Source organism: Castor canadensis, chromosome 5 (genome assembly GCF_047511655.1).
Source record: "Castor canadensis chromosome 5, mCasCan1.hap1v2, whole genome shotgun sequence".
NCBI classification, from domain to species: domain Eukaryota; kingdom Metazoa; phylum Chordata; class Mammalia; order Rodentia; family Castoridae; genus Castor; species Castor canadensis.
This window is the reverse complement of record NC_133390.1, coordinates 61,893,785-61,912,763: the sequence shown is the minus strand read 5'-3', so window position 1 is coordinate 61,912,763 and position 18,979 is coordinate 61,893,785. Positions and strand designations below refer to the sequence as shown.

The 18,979-nt window shown below is 37.9% G+C and overlaps 1 protein-coding gene across 2 annotated transcripts in view; it reads left to right on the top strand.

Moving 5' to 3' along the window:
- Positions 1 to 18,979, top strand: part of Cfap44 (cilia and flagella associated protein 44) — a 135,278-nt gene that overhangs the window by 63,930 nt on the left and 52,369 nt on the right. For both annotated transcript variants that reach the window (XM_074073144.1, XM_074073143.1), the window contains exons 24-26: positions 401 to 575; positions 11,860 to 12,037; positions 13,618 to 14,118. In XM_074073144.1, the coding sequence (XP_073929245.1) occupies positions 401 to 575; positions 11,860 to 12,037; positions 13,618 to 14,118 (854 nt within the window). The remainder of the gene's footprint in view (positions 1 to 400; positions 576 to 11,859; positions 12,038 to 13,617; positions 14,119 to 18,979) is intronic.

Here is an 18,979-nt window from a genome sequence, read left to right as displayed (position 1 = left end):
TCACTTCCAGTATAGTATTTAATAAATCCATGAGATATTCAATACCTTATTTTAAAACAGACTTTGTATTAGATGATTTGTTGAGCTGTGGAGTAATATAAGTGTCTGAGCATGTAAAAGGTAGCCTAAGCTAAGTTATGATGCTTTGTTAGAGTAGGCATATTAAATGCATTTTGACAACAATTTTCAATTTATAATGAATTTATCAGACCATAACCCCTTTATAGGTCAGGGACTATCTCTGCTTATGGGTTAAATTCATGGTAGTTGCTTCAGTAAATACTTTGATTTAAAAGTTCAGTATATTCCTGGATTATTTTTATGTGGCAGATTAAAAGCAATTTTTGAGTTTTGTTTTTCTGTCTCAAAAAGACTTAAAAAATGTTGATTCTTTCTATAGGTAGGAGTGTTAGCATACAAGAGGAATCAATAATAGAAAAGGGGAAGAAATTTCGACCTAAAACCCTAAGTGAAATTATGGTAAGAAATCAAATTGAGAAAACGAAGAAACTTATACAAAAAGCTGAAAGAGCCCAACTTAAGATTCAGCAGAGAAAAAAAGAATGGGAGGAACTGTAAGTTTTTAACCTAAACTCTTAATCTTTTATATATGAGTAACAAGAAATATATGTAAAAACTTTTTATCTAAAAGAAAATGGAGATATTGAAGACAGGATCTTTTAAAATGTTGATACTTTTTGCTGGAATTTCTATAGTCCTTAGTTACAGGTCCAGGAATTCCATTTTGCTAATACAATTCAGAATGATTTTTGAGGATTAGGTCCTGATTTCAATTGTTTGAATAAATACCCAGAAGTAGGATTGCTGGATTGTATAGTTTTATTTTTAATTTTTGGAGATAGCTCTCTTCTGTCTTCCATAATGGTTGTCAATTTTGTATTGTATTAACAATGTACAAGAGTTCCAATTTGTCTACATCTCTCCAATTTTTGTTTCCTTTTGATTTTTTGATTTAGCTGCCCTGACAGGTGTGAACTGATATTTCACTATGGTTTTAATTTGCACTTCCCTGATCACTAGTGATATTGAACAATTTTCTACATACCTGTTGGCCACTTATGTATCTTTGGAGAAACCTCCATTCAAGTCCTTATCCCATTTTTCAATCAGGTTATTAGGAGTTTCTTTTTTTGTTTGTTTGTTGGTTGCTATTGAATTGAAGGAGGTTGTTTGTAAATATTTTCTTTCATTATGTAGGTTGCCTTTTTTACTCTATTAATAACTTCCTTTGCTGTGAAGATTTTTGGTTTGATTTAGTACTATTTATTTTTTCTTTTGATTTGCTTTTCATTTATATGAAATTATCACCAAGACCAATGTCATGAAGTGATTTTCCTTTGTTTTCTGCTAGAAGTATTACAGTTTCAGGCTTTATGTTCTTAATCCATTCTGAGTTAATTTTTTGTATACCATATGAGACCAGTTTCATTCTTTTAAATATAGATATCCAGTTTTCTCAACATCATTTATTGAAGAGACTATCCTTTTCCCATTGTGTATTACTGGCACCCTTGTCGAAGATCAATCAAGTCTGCAAGGGTGGATTTATTTCTGGGCTTTCTGTTTTGCTCAATTAACTATATCTTTCTTTATGCTTGTGCTATACTAGCTTTGTAACTTGTTTTGAAATAAGTGTGATCCCTTCAGCTTTGTACTTTTAAAGATTGATTTGACTATTTGTGGTCTTCTGTGGTTTGTATGAATCATAAAATAGCTTTTTTCTATTGCATTGAATCTGTAGATAACTTTGGATAATATGGATATTTAAATAATACTAAACCTTCCAATCTGTGAATGCAGGATATCTTTCCATTTGTTCGTGTCTTACCTAATTTCTTTCAAAAATGTTTTGTATTTTTCAGTAAGTCTTTCACCACCATAATTAAGCTTATTTCTAAGTATTTTGTTCTTTTTGATGCTGTTGTAAATGGAACTGTTTTCCTGATTTCCTGCTCAGATAGTTCATTGTTAATATATAAGCAACTTCTTTCTGCATGTTGATTTTGGTATCCTTCAACTTTCACTCTTCACCTCAATTTGTTTATTAGCTCTTCAGTGTTTTTCATCTTCACATAGGGACTATTTACTTCTTTGGTTCTGTTTGGATGTCTTTTATTTATTTTTCTTGCCTATTTTGATTAGAACTTTCAGTACTGTGTTGAACAGAAGTGATGAGAGTGGGAACCCTTACCTTGTTCTTGATCTTAGGAAAACTTTCAGTTTTTTCACTGTTCAGTAGAGTTCTGTGAGTTTTTATAGATGGCCTTTATTTTGTTGAAGTAATTTTTTCTGTTCCTCACTTGTTGAGTGTTTTGTCATGAATAGGTTTTGAATTTGTTAGATGCTTTTTCTGCATGTGTTGAGATGAATGTGTGGCTTTTATCCTTTATTCTGTTAATATAATGAATCAAATTAAGTATGCTGAACTATGCTTGCTTCCTAGGGATAATCCCACATGGTCATGCTGTATTATTAGTTTATGTACTGTTGGATTTGGTTTGCTAGTATTCTGTTGAGGGTTTTTTAAAATCTATAGTTATTGGGGATATTAACCTGAAGTTTTCTTTTCTCATGGTTTCTTTTATATCTTGGATATCAGGGTAATGTTGGATTTTTATAAGATGAATTTGGAAGTTCTTCCTCCTTTTCAATTTTTGGAAGAGTTTGAAAATATTGGCATTTGCTCTTTAAATACCTGGCAGAATTTGCCAGTGAATCCATCTGGTCCTGTGATTTTCTTTACTAGAAAGTTTTTGATTATTGACTCAATCTCCATTTTTGTTATAAGTCTGTTTTGGACTTTCTATTTCTTCATGATTCAGTCTTGGTATTTTGTATGTTTCTAGGAATTTACCAGTTTCTTCTTGGTTTTATTCTGTGTTGGCATATAATTGTTCTTCATAGTCTGTTATGATTCTTTTATTTCTGGGCATCAATTGTCATGTCTTCTCTTTCATTTCTGATTTTATATGTTTGAGTCATCTCTCCTTTCTTGGTCTAGCTATGAGTTTGTCAGTTTTGATTATTTTTTTTTTAACAACTCAATTTGTTGAGTTCTTCCATTGTGTTTCTGTTTTCTGTTTTTTATTTCTGCTTTAGTATTATTTCCTTCCATCTGCTAACTTTGGGTTTAACTTCTTTTTTCTTTCTAGTTCTTTGAAGTGTAAAGTTATATTGTTTATTTAAGATCATTCTTCTTTCATGTAGACATTTATTGTAATAACATTTTCTCACAGTACAGCTTTTGCTGCAAGCCATGCAGTACAGCTTTTGCTGCATTCAGCATTGTGCTTTCATTTTCATGTGTCTCAAGGTATTTTCTAGTTTTCTTTTTTATTTCTTTGACTCAATGGTTGTTCAAGAATATTGTTCAAATATTCTACCTATTTGTGAATTATTCAGTTTTCCATCTGCTATTGATTTCTAGTTACATTCTATTGCAGTCAGAAAAGATACTTGGTATCTTCTAAAATTTGTTAAGTGTTACTTTGTTACCTGACATGTGATCTATATGGGGAAATTCTGTAGGTACTTGTGAAAAATGTGCATTCTGCAGCTCCTGAATGGGATGTTCTGTGTAAATCTGTTAGATCTACTTGGCGCATAGTGTTGAACAAGTCCTCTGTTTCCTTATTGGTCTTCTGTCTAGGCATTTATTTATTATCAAAAGAAGGATATTGAAGTCTCCTGCTATCATTGTATTGCTATTATTCCCTTCACTCTGTCAATGTTTGATTCATAAATTTAGGTGCTTTGATGTGGGCTGTATATATGTTTATCATTGTTATATCTCCCTGAAATACTGACCAATTTGTCTTTTAGAATGTCTTTCTTTGTGTCTTGTGACAATTGTTGACTTAAACTCTTATCTGATTCAAGTATTTTGGATTAAAGACATTTTGCCTGCTTTCTTTGCTTTACCATTTGCATGGAATATTTTCCATCTCTTCAGCCAAGTTTGGACTTAGTTTTCTTAAAACCCATTCAGTCCCCTTATGTGTTTAGATTGGGAAATTTAATCCATTTACATTTAAAGTAATTATTGCTAAAGAAAGATTTACTATTGCCATTTTGCCCATTGTTTCCTCTTAGTCTTATAATTCTTTTGTTTGTCCTTTTCTGTCTTCCTTTGTGTTTTGTGTTGATATGCTTTTATTCCTCTTTTTTCTTTTGTGTAACTTCTATAGGTATATTTTTGTGGTTGTCTTAGGGATAACATAAAATACAATTATAGCAATTTATGTTAAGCTGATAACAATTAAGTTCAATTGAATACAAAACTCTTTACTTAAACGCCCTCCACCTATCATTGTCACCATTTACATCTATTCATATAGTCTATCTTTTAATATTTTTTAAGTTATGGTTATTTTAATATTTTATCTTTTAACTTTATACTAGAATTGGAAGTGCTTTACTCACTACCAATAGAGTAATACAGTATTCGATATTTATTTATGTATCTTCCATTACCACTGAGTTTCATAGTTCTTTATGATAACATATCAGTGCTTATCGTACTTTCATTTCAGTTCAAAGAACCCCATTTAGCAACTCTTATATAGGAGGTATAGTGGTGATAAGTTCCCTGAAATTTTTGTTGTCTGAGCATATCTATCTATCTATTTTATTTGTTTTGGGCAGTTTGAACTCAGACACTTGAGTTGCTAGGCACGGGGTCTACCACCTGAGCCACTTGAGCCCTGAAGAGTCCTTTTTGCTTTTAGGTTATTTTTCAGATAGGGTCTTATATTTTTTGCCTGGGGCCAACCTTAGTCCACAATCCTACCTATCACTCCCACCCAGCTAAGATGACAGGTATATCCGTCATGTCTAACTTGTTTGTTAAGATAGAGTCTCGTGAAATTTTTGCTCAGGGTGACCTTGAATCACAATCCCCCTGATCTCTGCCTCCTAAGTAATTGGGATTAAAGATGTGAACCACTGTGCTGGGCCTCTCGTTTATTTTTGAAGGACAATTTTTCTGATTATAATATTCTTTTTAAAAAATTATTGTTGTACTGGGGGTACATTGTGACACTTACAAAAGTTCTTACAATGTATCATAGTTGAATTCACCTCCTCCATCATTCTCCTTTATTCCCTCTCCCCCTGTTCCTGGAATAGTTTCAACAGGTCTCATTTTTTCCATTTTCATACAAGAGTACATAATATTTCCACCATATTCACCCTCCTTCACCCTTTCCTTATGTCTTTGTGGGATCTTTGTTCTTCTTACATGTAATTGTCCATTTCTTTGCCTAAATTGACATGTGTTAAGCCATTATTTCTTGGAATAAGCTTTCCTATTCATTCTCTGTCCCTTTTCCTCTTCTTTGACTCCCATAATAATAGTGTTTTATAAGCTCCTTAAGATTTCTTCATTCTTTTTTCTTCTTCTGACTGAATTATGTCCAGTGAACTGTATTCAAGCTTACTTATTTTTTTTCTCTTCTTGATTGATAATATAAAAGTATTCTCTGTCAGACAGGTAGACTGCACAGGACTAATCAGAGCTCCAAAACTGGTGAGACAGACACCGGTTCTTTGGGAAGCATTCAACTTTCTCTCCCCAAGGAGACTTTCAGAGTTAGAATATTTTGCTTACTCTGCACTGAGCAAGGGAGAGAGTTTATTCTGTCTATAGTACAAGTTGCCATCTTTATTATTCTCTGGCGGCTATATAATCTGGCTTTTATGACTGGCATGACTGAACCTAGTTCTTTGGGGGAAACCCCTTGGAAAAGTTGGAACTCTTATGTGTAAACTAACCCCTTCCCCTGGATGAAGCCAGGAGCCAGTGTCTTCCTGATTAAATGGTGCTGGGCCTGGGGTAAGATTCTGGAGAGAGGTGGTCCTGAGTCACTTTCTTGTCTTCGTTGAGACTGGTTAAATATTTGCCCACAGTGTGCAGGAGACTTTCAGTTATTTTTTTGTTTATAGACAAAGGGAATTTGCCTGTGAATTGTTACTAAGTATTCAGTTTTCTATTCTGCCATCTTGCTGACATCTCTTTCAGTAAAGACAGTTCTACTCCAATCTGTTTGTTTTTTATTTCTTATTCTTGCTCATTTTATTGTCTAAATCATGTGCTAGACAAATGTTGGATTAAAAAAAAAGAGATTGGACATCCTCATTTTATTTCCAGTTTTAGGGGAGAAGCATTCATTCGTTCATGACCACAAGTACAATTTCAAATTGCTCTTAAAGGCATTTTATTAGGTGAAATTAGTGCCCATTTATTTCTAGTTTTTTATTACAAATTTTTACTGGATATTTTCATTATATGGAGGGGATTCATAGTGACAATTCTGACTAGATTTATACTGAGAGTTATTTGCATTACCCCCATTGTCTCTCCCCCTCAACCCCCTCTCCATCCCAGTTAAAGCAGTTAAAGCAAGTGCAAGAGGTTTTATAATTCTGTTTCATATAGGTATATATGAAGTCCATCAACCATATACTGTCATCTTAATCTCCTTCCTTCACCCTTCCCCCTCCCATTGCCCACCCCCTGCATGCACTGTGCCAATTTTCAGTCCTGATTTTTTTTATTAATATTTAAGTTGATGTTCAAAGGGGGAATCTCAATGTATCCCCCTGTGTGGGTGTGCTTTACTTTGGTCTGCTCAATCCCTTCAAATATTCTCCCTTACCCCTTTACCTCCCACCACCACCCCCATTTTTCAACAGTTTTCAATACACATCCTTGTATACTCTACTTTCACAGCTTAATGTATGTGATATTACAGATGCTCTATCATTCTCTTTAACTTTCTCTCTTTCCTCAAGTTCCATAGAGTAGTTCCACTGTTATAAACATGTTCTACATCCGAGTTTGTATCAGCTCATGCTTGTTTTTGTATGTATATTTATCATTGGATCTATCTTCCATATATAAAAGAAAACATGCATCTTTTGTGTTTCTGATCCTGGCTAACTTCACTTAGCATGATGTCCTCCAATTGCATCCATTTACCTTCAAACCGTATGTCATTGATCCTTGTGGCTGAGTAATGCTCCATTATGTATATGTACCACAATTTCATGATCCATTCATCAGTTGTAGGACATCTGGGTTGTTTCTAGAGCTTGGCCATTGTGAATAGTGCTGCAATGAACATCGGTGTACAGGTATCTCTACTGTATCCTGTCTTACCTTCCTTTAAGTAGATACCCAGGAGCAGTATCACTGGATCATATGGCAATTCTATCTCTAGTTTTTTGAGGAATCTCCATACTGCTAGTGGTTGTACTAACTTGCATTCCCACCAGCAGTGTATAAGGGTTCTATAATCCTTATCAAAATTCCAATGACATTCTGCACAAAGATAGAAAAAACAATTGTGAAATACTTACGAAAACACAAAAGACCTTGAATAGCCAAAGCAATTCTGAGCAAAAAGTCCAAACTGGAGGCATCACAATACCTGACTTCAAACTATACTACAGAGCCATTATAATGAAAACAGCATGGTATTGGCACAAAAACAGATAGGAGAACCAATGGATCAGAATAGAAGAGCCAGACATAAAGCCACGAATCTATAGCCAACTAATCTTCAACAGAGGAGCCCAAAACACACAATGGAGAAAAGACAGCCTCCTCAACAAATGCTGCTGGGAAAACTGGATATCCACATACAGAAGACTGAAACTAGATCCCTGTCTTTCACCCTGTACCAAAACCAACTCAAAGTGGATCAATGACCTTCATGTAAGCATGAAACTTTTAAACAACTCCAGGAAGCAGTAGGAAATACACTGGAGCATATAGATATAGGGAATGACTTCCTAAACAGAACTCAAAAGGCTCAGCATCTAAGAGAAACAGTGAACAAATGGGACTCCATCAAACTCAAGAGCTTCTGCTCAGCAAAGGAGTCACCAGTCTCAAGAGACAGCCCACAGAATGGGAGAAAATCTTTGCCAGCTACTTATCCAATAAGGGGCTAATATCCACAATCTACAGAGAACTCAAAAAACTCAGCCCCCCAAAGAATCAACACCCCAGTGAAGAAATGGGCGCATGAATTAAACAGGGAATTCTCAAATGAAGAGGTACAAATGGCCAGTAAATACATGAAAAGTGTTTAACTTCCCTGGTTATAAAAGAGATGCAAATCAAAACAATGCTTAGATCTGATCTCACCCCCGTTAGAATGGCCATAATCAAGGAAAATAACAACAACAAGTGCTGGTGAGGATGTGGTTAAACAGGTACCCTTATTCCTAGCTTTTGAAAGTGTTTTTTTTAATTTCTTTAAATCAAGGATGGGTGTTGAAGTTTATGAAATGCCTCTAATATGTATTATGTGACGATCATATGTTTTTTCTTTTATTCTTTAATATTATGAGTTATAGTGATTGATGTAAAATGTTAATCTAGCATTTCTAGGATAAATCTCATTTGATTATAGTGTATTATCCTGTAAAAAATACTGCTGGGTTTGATTTGTGAGTATTTGGAAGACTTTTGCTTTTTTTCTTTTTTCAGTATGGAGTTTGAACTCAGGGCCCTATGTTTTCAAGGCAAGCACTCTATCACTTGAGTGATTCTTCTAGCCTTTTTGCTTTAGTTATTTTTCAGATAGGATCTTGTACTTTTTGTCCATACTAATGCCTTCCACATAGCTGGGATTATAAGTGAGTACCACAATGCCTGGCTTGTTCTTTGAGACAGAGTCTTGGTAAGTTTTTCCCTGGGCTTGCCTTGAAACATGATCCTCCCAGCTCCACAATCAAGCATCTGGGATTACAGGGATGAGCTACTGCAACAAACTTACTTCCATATTTTATTAGTGAGAATTTTGACCAATAGTTTATTTCTTTTTTTATTTTTATTTTTTGGCAGTACTGGAGTTTGAACTCAGGGTCTACACCTTGAGTCACTCCACCAGCCCTTTTTGGTGGTGGGTTTTTTTCGAGATAGGGTCTCATGGAACTATTTGCCCAGGCCAGCTTTAAACCGTGATCCTCCTGATCTCTGCCATGAGTAGCTAGGATTGCAGGGTGAGCCACCGGTGCCCGACTATAGTTTTATTTTTATGTAAAGCCTTTTGCTTGGTTATTATCAAAGTGATACTAGTTTCATAAAATAAGAAGTGTTTTTTCCTCTTCTGTTTTCTAAAAGAATTTGTGTAGGCTAGATATTATATCTTCCCTAAATATTCAATAGAATTTATCAATGAAACCATCTGTCTTTGTAGTATTAAAAAAAATTTCAAATACAAATTCAAATTATTAATGTTATAGTGATCTTCATATTTTTTATTTCTTCTTGGATCAGTTTTGGTAATCTGTGCCTTTCAAGGAATTTATGCAATTTATCTAGGCTGTGAAATGTGTTGGCATAAAGTAGTTTTTTCCCAAGTAGTTAGGGTTATAGGCGTGAGCCACCGGCTCCTGAATTTTCTCTTACTTTTATTCATGTTTGTATCTATTTTGATGCTTCCCCTTTAATTCAGGATACTGCTAATTTGTATCTTCTTACCATTGATCATTCTAACTAATGGTTTACCAGTTTTATTGATCTTTTTAAAAAGTAGCTTTTGGTCATAGATTTTTAAATAATTGCTTTCTGTAATTGATTTCAAAAAATAATTTCCTTCCTTGTATTTAGCTTAGGCTTAATTAACTTTTTCTTCTTTCTGCTTCATGTGTTGACTTAGTACGTGTAAGTTGATTCTGTACCTTTCTTCATTTTAATATAAGCATTTAAAGTATAAATTCCCTTTTCAGTTATCTGGATTTCACAAGTTTTTGATATATTTTCATTATTATTCAATTCAAAATATTTCTAGAATTCCTTGTGATTTCTTTCTTCACTTGTGGTTTACTTGGGTGTGTGCTGTTTAGTTTCAAATACTTGGGATTTTTTAGAATATCTTTTCGTTAGATTTCTAATGTAATTATTTTATGATCATAGAAAGTAGTCATGTGATTTAAATTATTTTAGATTTACTGAGAACTGATTTATGACACCACATGTAGACTATCTAACTGACAATTCAATATGTACTTGAAAACAGTGTACTTTCTTGCATGTTGGATGTAGTGTTCTGCAAGTGTCAGCTAGGGGAAAGTGATTAATGATGTCCAGATCTTCTATGTTAGGGTTGCTCTTGAATTTCCCCTATGTTCAACAAAGTCTTTTCAACTGGTGGGAACATGAGTTATTATGAGATACGTGAAAACTGTGAAAATTATTGTAATTGTACATTTCTAACTACCTGTTCTTTGCCCAGCTATGTGGTGTTTCACATTACATGTAGAGATTAATATTTAGCCAAAAACTTACGAGAGTTCTAGTAGATTTCTGAAGTTCTTTGTTTGTTCTTTCTCTGACATTCTTTTCCACAAGTTCTAATCACTTTGGTTTCTCTCAACTCTGATTTCTGTCTCCTAATTGGTGGGTTACTGGGTTATATTTGGATCAGTAAGATTGTGACCCTATTCCACAGTCTAGTAATTTCCCTCATCTGTTAGACAACCAAGAGATAGAATTACTTCATTTCATTTATCTGAGGAATTGTAGTTTTATATTGCCTATTTTCTATTGTTTACATTATAAAGATAACTCTGGGCCCTATTTCACATGGCCAGAAGCAGAAATACCTCTCTTCTTTTCTCCTCCCTCTCTCCCTCCTCCCCTTCCTTATTCTGTCTTTTCTTTTTTTTTCCTTTAAAAACAATAATCTGTCCTTTTAATGCAGCTATACACAAATGAATGATTGTCTATTAATACAAAAGGCTGCATAGGCTTTCTGTGCTATTTTGCGTTTTGTTTCCCTAAAAAAGTCTTTCTTGTAAGGGAAAGTGCTGACTGCAAGGTGTGTGCACATGGTCATATTGTCTGGTAGACTTTCTTTAAAGAATTAAGCAGGAGTACTGGAGTCTCACAATTAAAGGCCTTGCAAGGGAAGCAGTAACCTAAGATGTCTTAGAACTTCCCAAACCAAGAGTTCAGTTTCTGTAGAAGTTCTCTTTAGTTTTAGTCTGGGTATAAACATTGCTACTGCTTTGTATGTGTGGAGATGGGAAAGTTGGGAGGGTCTAATTGGTTCTGGTATCCATTCTGGATCCTTTAAATAATTTTGTCAAACATGTCTAGAGTTTCATTCCATTTTCCACATCTGTTCCCTTTGTACTCAGAGCTTCCTAGAACCTTTACCAAGAAAATCATGTTCAATTTTTATGGACTTCTCTTGTGGGCATTCTGGGCTATAGGTTTCTCTAGTCTGGTTTACTCATTAATATAATTTCATCTTCTTTCTCCCTTCCAGAAATATACCAATATAATTGGTTTATTCATTGATTTCTATCCCATCTCAGCTTTCCTAATGATTTATTACTTTTTATACCTCTATACTATAACTTCCATGGGACTTGGGATGAAAGGAGGAGGCAAATACATATGCTCATGTTATCATCTTGAACTAGGTGCCTTCTTGAAAATTTTGTGACACTCACATAATAAAAAAGTTTTACTTTTTTGTGATTTTTTTTCATGCCACCCAATTTCCAAGTTTTAATTTGTATTTAGAGAATAAATAACAATTTTAATGTGAATTAAACCAAAGCCTAGTAGTTATTCAGATTACAATCTAGTGATTTGTTTTTATTTATTTAATCATATATTATTTTGCTCAGGATAGTCATTTATTTGGCTTAAAATAGTCATTAAGTTTTTTAAATGCTTAGGCCCTACAGACAAAAATGACACTAAAGACTCAGAGTTGTACTTTTGCTCCATGATTGAATTTTAAGATGTATCTATGTTAAAATAGATAAATTAGAGGGATTTTAAAATTATATTTTTGTCTATTTTTCTGATAGATACAGGAGTAAACCTGATGATGACTATGAAGATCCCAAAGATGTTCAAGCAATCAAAGAAGCCCAAGTATATATGGGAGATTTCAATCTGAAGACAGCCGCAGACTACAAGATACCTGAGCACATGAGAATAAATGCTGCCAAGAAGAAAGAGGAATTGGGACACCTTGACTCTTTGGTACTTAACCCACAAATTTCTGACAAAGAGAAAGGACCCTGGGGTTTTAGTTGAGTTATGCTCAGCCACCAATTTCTGTCTGGTTCTTAACGATATATAAACAAGGGAATTTAGAACCAGAAAAGGATTTTATGGATATATAGAATGTCCCCTTTATTTTAATAAGTGAGGATAGTGAGGCCCAGAAAGGGCAAGTTTTTATCAGCTATAGGTAGTTATGTGGTTCAGTACAAGTCTCATAGGTGAGAGCATTATACTATTTTGTGGACTTTGAACTTCTGAAATTCAAACAAATCCTTTTTGGGTTTAGTTTTTTGTACTTACTGGCCATATGAACTTTTTAAGTCATGTAAATCTCCCTAACTCTCAGTTATTTCATCTGTAAAAAGGTATTAATAACAATTGACCCAATACAGCATGTCTACTTTACCTCAAACGGTTAAGGTTATGGTCAAAATCAATAAATGGTAATTATTGTCATGACCAAATTCAAAACCTTGAAAAATATTAAGCATTTTAAAAGTAGTGTATTATGTATCATCCTTTTCCTCAGTTGATATTTATATTTGTATGGTATGTGGAAAATTAGAAAGAACTGATGTTAAAGAAGGCTCCTCAGAAGATGGGCTGTACAGCCATTGGAGTGGTTTGAGTTGTTCTTATATGCCTAATTCTCCATCTTCTAGGTAGTCCACAGGTGGTCGTCACTCATCCAAGTGCTGGCTTTTGAAAACTTAAAGATTTACTCTCTTTCAAACTCTAGTACTGTTAAAAAAATCTCCATATTTATTCTCAAATATGTAAAACATCTCTGTCTTGTTACAGTGTTTTTACTTCATAGTAAATATATAGATAAGTTTTTTGATACTGCTTGAAAGAAGCGCCTTTTTATCATTTTTTATAGTTGCATTTTGTGCTAAGTTACTCTTAATGTAGTAGCTTAACTGCACACAAAAGGTAGGGTTGCAGGCACCCTTAGGCTCTGGTAAATGCATTTAAGTAACCCAAACCAGGGGAAGGGCTGGTAATGAGGGAGCAATGGATGTGTATAGGAACTGTGCCTGGAGGCGGGACATACGTTGGCTTAGATAAAGGGGGAAGAAACCAAGGAAGGATCCCTTGCTGAGACGTGATACTGACACTGAGTATCGTGACCTTGCCTACATAAGAGGCAACAGCTATCATGTGGCCAAAATACAGGATGAAAATACACTAACTTGAAGTTTGGCTCCTGGTGGACAGCCTAGGTGAGTCTAAGCCAAAGAGATTCAAGGTTCCAGAAGGTAAAGGCCTTCTTTCTGGGGAGATTATCCAGCTGAGCACAGACTTCAGGAAGGACTTTCATGAAGAGTGAGGAGGACAAGGGAATTCAGACTTATATGCCAGCAGAAAGGAACAAAGACCCGAGAGGGTCCAAGTGGGAAAAGTCTAAAAGCTAGACAAAGAATAATCTAGTGCTGAGCAGAGATGATCAGATACATTTTTATCTTAAAATTTTGCTAGGCCTAGCTATAAGGAACAAAAGCAAATGACATTTCAAACCATCCTTCATTTCGCTTCATTTCTCTTCTTTTTTTCAGGTACATGGAAAGAAAAAACATATGAACAAGTGCATCCTCTCTCTTCGAGATCTTAAAGTGGCTGTTGTTGAGGAAATACAGTGCCTCGTCCAAGAACTCAAGTCCATTCAGTCTACCCTCCACATATCTAGGCACATTCCCATCCCCCAAATTCCCCAGATACACCCAGAAGAAATTCCAGAAAAGAGATTTCAGTATGATGAGGAAACACTCATGCAGTTTAAGCGAAAGCAGATGAAAATTCAGGATGAAAAGACGGGCCCTAAGAGGCAGACCGGGTCTATAAGTGTGGGCAGAGGATTCCGTAAAATCTCTTCAGTGAAGGACGGGGAGATGACCACGCGAGATTCATTATCTAGGTCATCCAGGGCATCAGCATTCAGCCTAGATATTCCAAAGTTTTTGGAATTTGAAAGAGCAGAGCCAAGTGATGTGGAGCTGGAGATTATGAAGAGGGATGAGATTAAACACTTGTACATGCAACAGTATTTGACCAACAGGGTAAGAGGTGAAACTGCCCCTGTAAAGCTGAAAGAGGGGAGAGCAGTAGTAGAATTAGATCTAGCTTATGGTTTAATTTTAAATTTCTCTACACTAACTTTCCCCAAACCCTGACCAGCTCACCACTCACTGATGGCTTGGCTTCCTTGGCCTTCTGAAAATCTTTGTTCTTTGCCTAGAACTTTGGTGCTCTGCAACTTTTTTTTTTTTTTGGAAGGCTGACTAAGAATGACAGATAAACCCATGTTTCAGTAAGTTGTCATCTTGTTGTGGCAGTGTAGTCAGACAAGAAACCAAGCGACACTCGGAGGAGTGGAGAACTCAGATTTTATTTTTATGCCAGTGGGCTCAGACGTTTACCCGTGTCTGAGCACTGAACAAAGGATTCACAAGATATTTAAAAAGCAGTGCAGGGCATCAGGTTACAAAAATGTGCTCAGGTTATGGTGCTCTAACCAGTGAGTTAGAGACCTAAGATTGTTTAGGTTAGTTGGGCTGGTAGTGAGCTAGGGACCTAATGTTGTTTAGATAAGGTCAGCAGGGGAGACCTGCTTTGGAAAGTTTATTTACAAGTAGAGACAAAGAAGGGCGGGAATGGGTGCTTATCTCTGCCTGGTGCCTTTCATCTCGGTCTCGGTCCTGAACTTTTGCATGGCTCTAATGGGCAATTCCTCATGCTTTACAGCTCTGTCCAAGGTTACAGCTTTTAATTGACAGTTTACCATGTTTTATGACCCTGTTTCAAGGCTATCTTCCTCTTCATTTCCCCCTTTTGATGCTTTTTCCACTTGTGGACAGCATCAACACTAGACTTTAGAAATTCCATAAGGTTCTTGTTGTCCCAAAGGCCTATATTGTGTTACTAAGAGCTGCAACTTTATCACCTCCATCCGGGAGCTAATAAAGTGAGTTATGGCGTTAAGAAAGCATGGACCAAATATCAGTGCCAATAGAAGCACGAGGATAGGGCCAGATAATGGAATGAGCCACGATGCCCAGTTCCAGATATTGCTCCATCTGTTCCAAAAATTTGCTAATTCCTGTCTCCTATGTGCGACTCGGTCCTGCAATTGCTGAGCCATATCTCTGACTATTCCCGACTGATTTACATAAAAGCAAAACTTTTCGTATAAGAAAAGGCAAAGCCCTCCCTTTTTTGGCAGTGAGTAAATCCAACCTCTCCAGTTTTGGAGGACCACTGATGCTAGGGAGTCCAGTTGGTCCTGCATAGTTGTTATGGACTTTGCCACTTGCTCTATGTCATTTGTTAGCTCTGTGGATAACTGATTATAGCATGTGGCTGATGAGGCAATTCCCCCTATGCCTGTTCCTATCCCAGCCATTATCCCCAGTCCAATTAATAAGAGTATAAATTGGATAGCTCTCTTTGACCGTGTGTGAGCTATTAAAGGCACAGGGAGGGTCTGATTATTGGGCACTATGTTTATTTGGGGGGTGAGGAATGCCAGTGTACAGATTCCCTTCCAGTTAGCTGGCAAGCACTGATAAGCGAGGGTCCCACAGACAAAAAAGATTCCCGGGCTGCAACACCATAGCCTGTCAACTGTACATCTAATGGCAGTAGCGGTACAGTTTTGAACTTGAGCGCATTGGTCAGCAGTCAGTTCCCCAACTGAATAGTATCCTTTTGAGTTGTAGATACAACTGGGGGCTTTCTGGAATAGCTGTATATTTCTTACTCTGGGTTTTGTACTGGTAGAGCTGAGAGTTGCTTCATGCCCACTGTGGTTGAAGAGGCTTACCGTGGTTGCTACATATTGGAGAGGACCTGAGGACATGCAGAGCCAGCAATCGCCCGCCAATGGTGGGTTTGTAAAATTAAGGAGGCAGTGGGTTGCATTTAGCAGGTTGTACAATTGAGGTTCCAGGTTAAGTTCTCCTGTCCTGGAGGGGAGCCTTAATAGGGACCGTGGAGGTGGCAGATCAATGTCTTCTATAGGCTCGTATCCGCCTAGGTAATCACCTTTGGGTGGCCCTTCCAGCTCTGTGACTCTCCCCTTAGTAAACTGATATGGAGGTGGGGTGGAAGGGTAAGGTGCCCAGACATAACAAGGTTTATTTCCTACCCCTGTCATTTCATCATTCCATGCCTGTAAGGGGTCCCCGTTCTTCTGCCAGCAAACTGTCTGCTCTATAGTGCCTTTGCTCTTGCATGACCCAGTTAGACCTGTCAGCTTTCCTTTATAGTAAATTGTCCCTCCCCTGGTGCATTCAGAAATTGACATGCTCCACACGGGTGACAGATACTGATAAAAGGTGAAGGCATACCAGTTTTCCCTGGAAGGAAAGCGGCCTTATGCAGGCTGAGCATTCATCCTGGCCTCCCAAGTGGATAATCTCAAAATGTAGCAGAGTTACAAGGCAATAACACATCAGAGACCTCATGCTTGAGGTTGGGATCTAAGCTACAGACAACACCGGACAGCGGTTAGGCTCCCAACTATGAGGAAATAACAGAAGGCTAGTAGTAACCTCTGGCCTAGGTTCCAATCCAGGGAAGCAGTGACAGCCAGTCCTAGAGCAAACAGTATTGCAACAACGCTAATCAGCAGGAAAGGTATGGGTGACAGAAAAGGGGATACATTTATATCCTGGTGGACGAATCCTCAGGCTTCCTCATTGACCAACCAGAGTCCGGGATGTGGTTAGGGCAGGGCTGGAGATCTTTTAGGCAATGGCGTTCCACTGTGACATCCCCTGGAGCCTTAATCTGAGAGGGCTAGTTGAGTCGCGCACTGCCTGCCAGTTGTTGGGGTCCACGGGAGCAGCAGCTTTCTTTATCTGGGAGTGATGGATCCAAGGAGTGATACCTGTAACCTTAACAGCTGTAGGAGTTGCTAATATTACTAGGTGGGGACCCGTCCAACTAGGTTGGAGCGGTTCCTTTTTCCAACCCTTTACCCATACCATGTCCCCCGGTTGGTGGGGATGGGCCCAGTTACCCACAGGGATTTGGGCTCTTTCTAAAACTTCCCGGGAAATGTGACATAGGGTTTTTCCTGAGGTCTGGAGATATTGAGACATGTCTAGACTTCCAATTTGCCTGGGGTCCCCTCTGAGCCTGTTTATTATGGGAGCGGTCTGCCATAGAGAATCTCAAAGGGTGAATAGCCAGAGGGTCTAGGGGTACAGCGTGCCCTAAGCAGGGCTAAAGGTAGCATATCTACCCAGGGAGATTGTGTCTCTTGGCAGAGTTTAGCTAAGGTAATTTTAAGGGTTCGATTCATGCGCTCTACTTTCCCTGAACTCTGGGGCATGTGTGCTGTATAGAGTTTCCATTTTATTTTTAAAATCATGACCAGGCCCTGAACTATTTCTGTCACAAAGGCTGGCCCATTATCTGATCTGATAGAAAGGGGAAGTCTTGTATCTGGGCATAATTTCTCTTAAGAGAGCCTTTACTACCTCTCATGCTTTTTCTGTGTATGTGAGGTAAGCTTCAAGCCACCCCTGAGTAAGTGCAGACAAGAACCAAGAGGTACTAATATCCTCGACAGGGCTTGACCTCTGTGACATCCACTCCCAGGTCCTCAAAAGGCATGGGCCTGTAGTTTGTATCCCAGGTCTTGGCTTAGGCCCTTGACTTGCATTGTTTTGTGCACATGTGATGCACCTAGAACTCACTTGGGTGCATAGGGTGGGGAGCTTGGGAATGAAATAGTATCTGTTCAGTAGTTTTTCCAGGGCCATTTTCCTTAAGTGTATTAGCTCATGCTGTTGTTTTACCAGAGGGACTGCTACAGCACTGGGGACATGAGTCTCTGGTCAGGCAACTTCCAACAGCCTCCCTTTCCTTTTATTCCCTTTCCATCTTTTGCCCATTGTTTTTCTTCCTTGGTGTAATTTGGAGTGGGAGGCAGCTCCGGAGCCAGCAGAAGCTTGGCGGTTTGCTTTGGCACTTTGGGGGAGCTCAGTTCTTCTGCTGCCCTTTTTGCTGCCTGATCTGCCAGGTGGTTTCCTCTACTAACACAGTCCATGCCCTTTTGGTGACCTCTGCAGTGCAAGACAGCCACTCAAGACAGTTCCCAAACTGCTTCTAACAGTTGGAGAATTTCTTCTTTGTTTTTAATCTCCTTTCCCCCTGCTGTCAGCAGTCCTCTCTCTTTGTATATTGCTCCATGCATGTGCAGGGTGGCAAAGGCATACTTAGAATCTGTATAGATGTTTATCCACTTTCCCTTTGCATATCGTAGTGCCTGAACCAATGCCCAAAGTTCAGCTCATTGTGCAGACCAGCCTTGTGGTAGGGCTTCAGCCTGTATAACGTTGTTAGCAGTGGTGACTACATATCCGGCCTTTCGTCATCGTTCTGGATGAAACTGCTTCCATCTGTGAAAAGTTCGAGCTCTGGATCTGAGAGGGGAACATCCATCAGGTCTGGCCTGCTAGAATACACTTCATCCATCACTTCTTCGCAATCATGATCTGGAAGCCCTTCCACTGTTGGCAGGAAAGTGGCAGGATTTAAAATTTGTACAGTCTCAAGTCTGACTCACATAGTAATCCTTGGTAATGGGCCATTCTGGAGCTCATCAGCCATTTATGACCTCGTCCATTCATTAGAGCTGTGACTGCATGAGGAACTTTGACATTAACGTCCTGTCCCAGGGTGAGCTTGTCAGCCTCCCTGATTAGGGTTACTGTGGCCGCCAGGGCCCGGAGACATGGGGGCCACCCAGAGGCCACTGTGTCCAAGTGCTTTGACAGGTAAGCCACTGGCCATTGCCAGGGACCCACCATTTGGATGAGGACCCCCAGAGCTGTGTGATTTTTCTAACAGATGAGGAGATTGAAAGGTCATTTTATATCTGGCAGCCCTAATGTGGGGGCACTGGTTAAC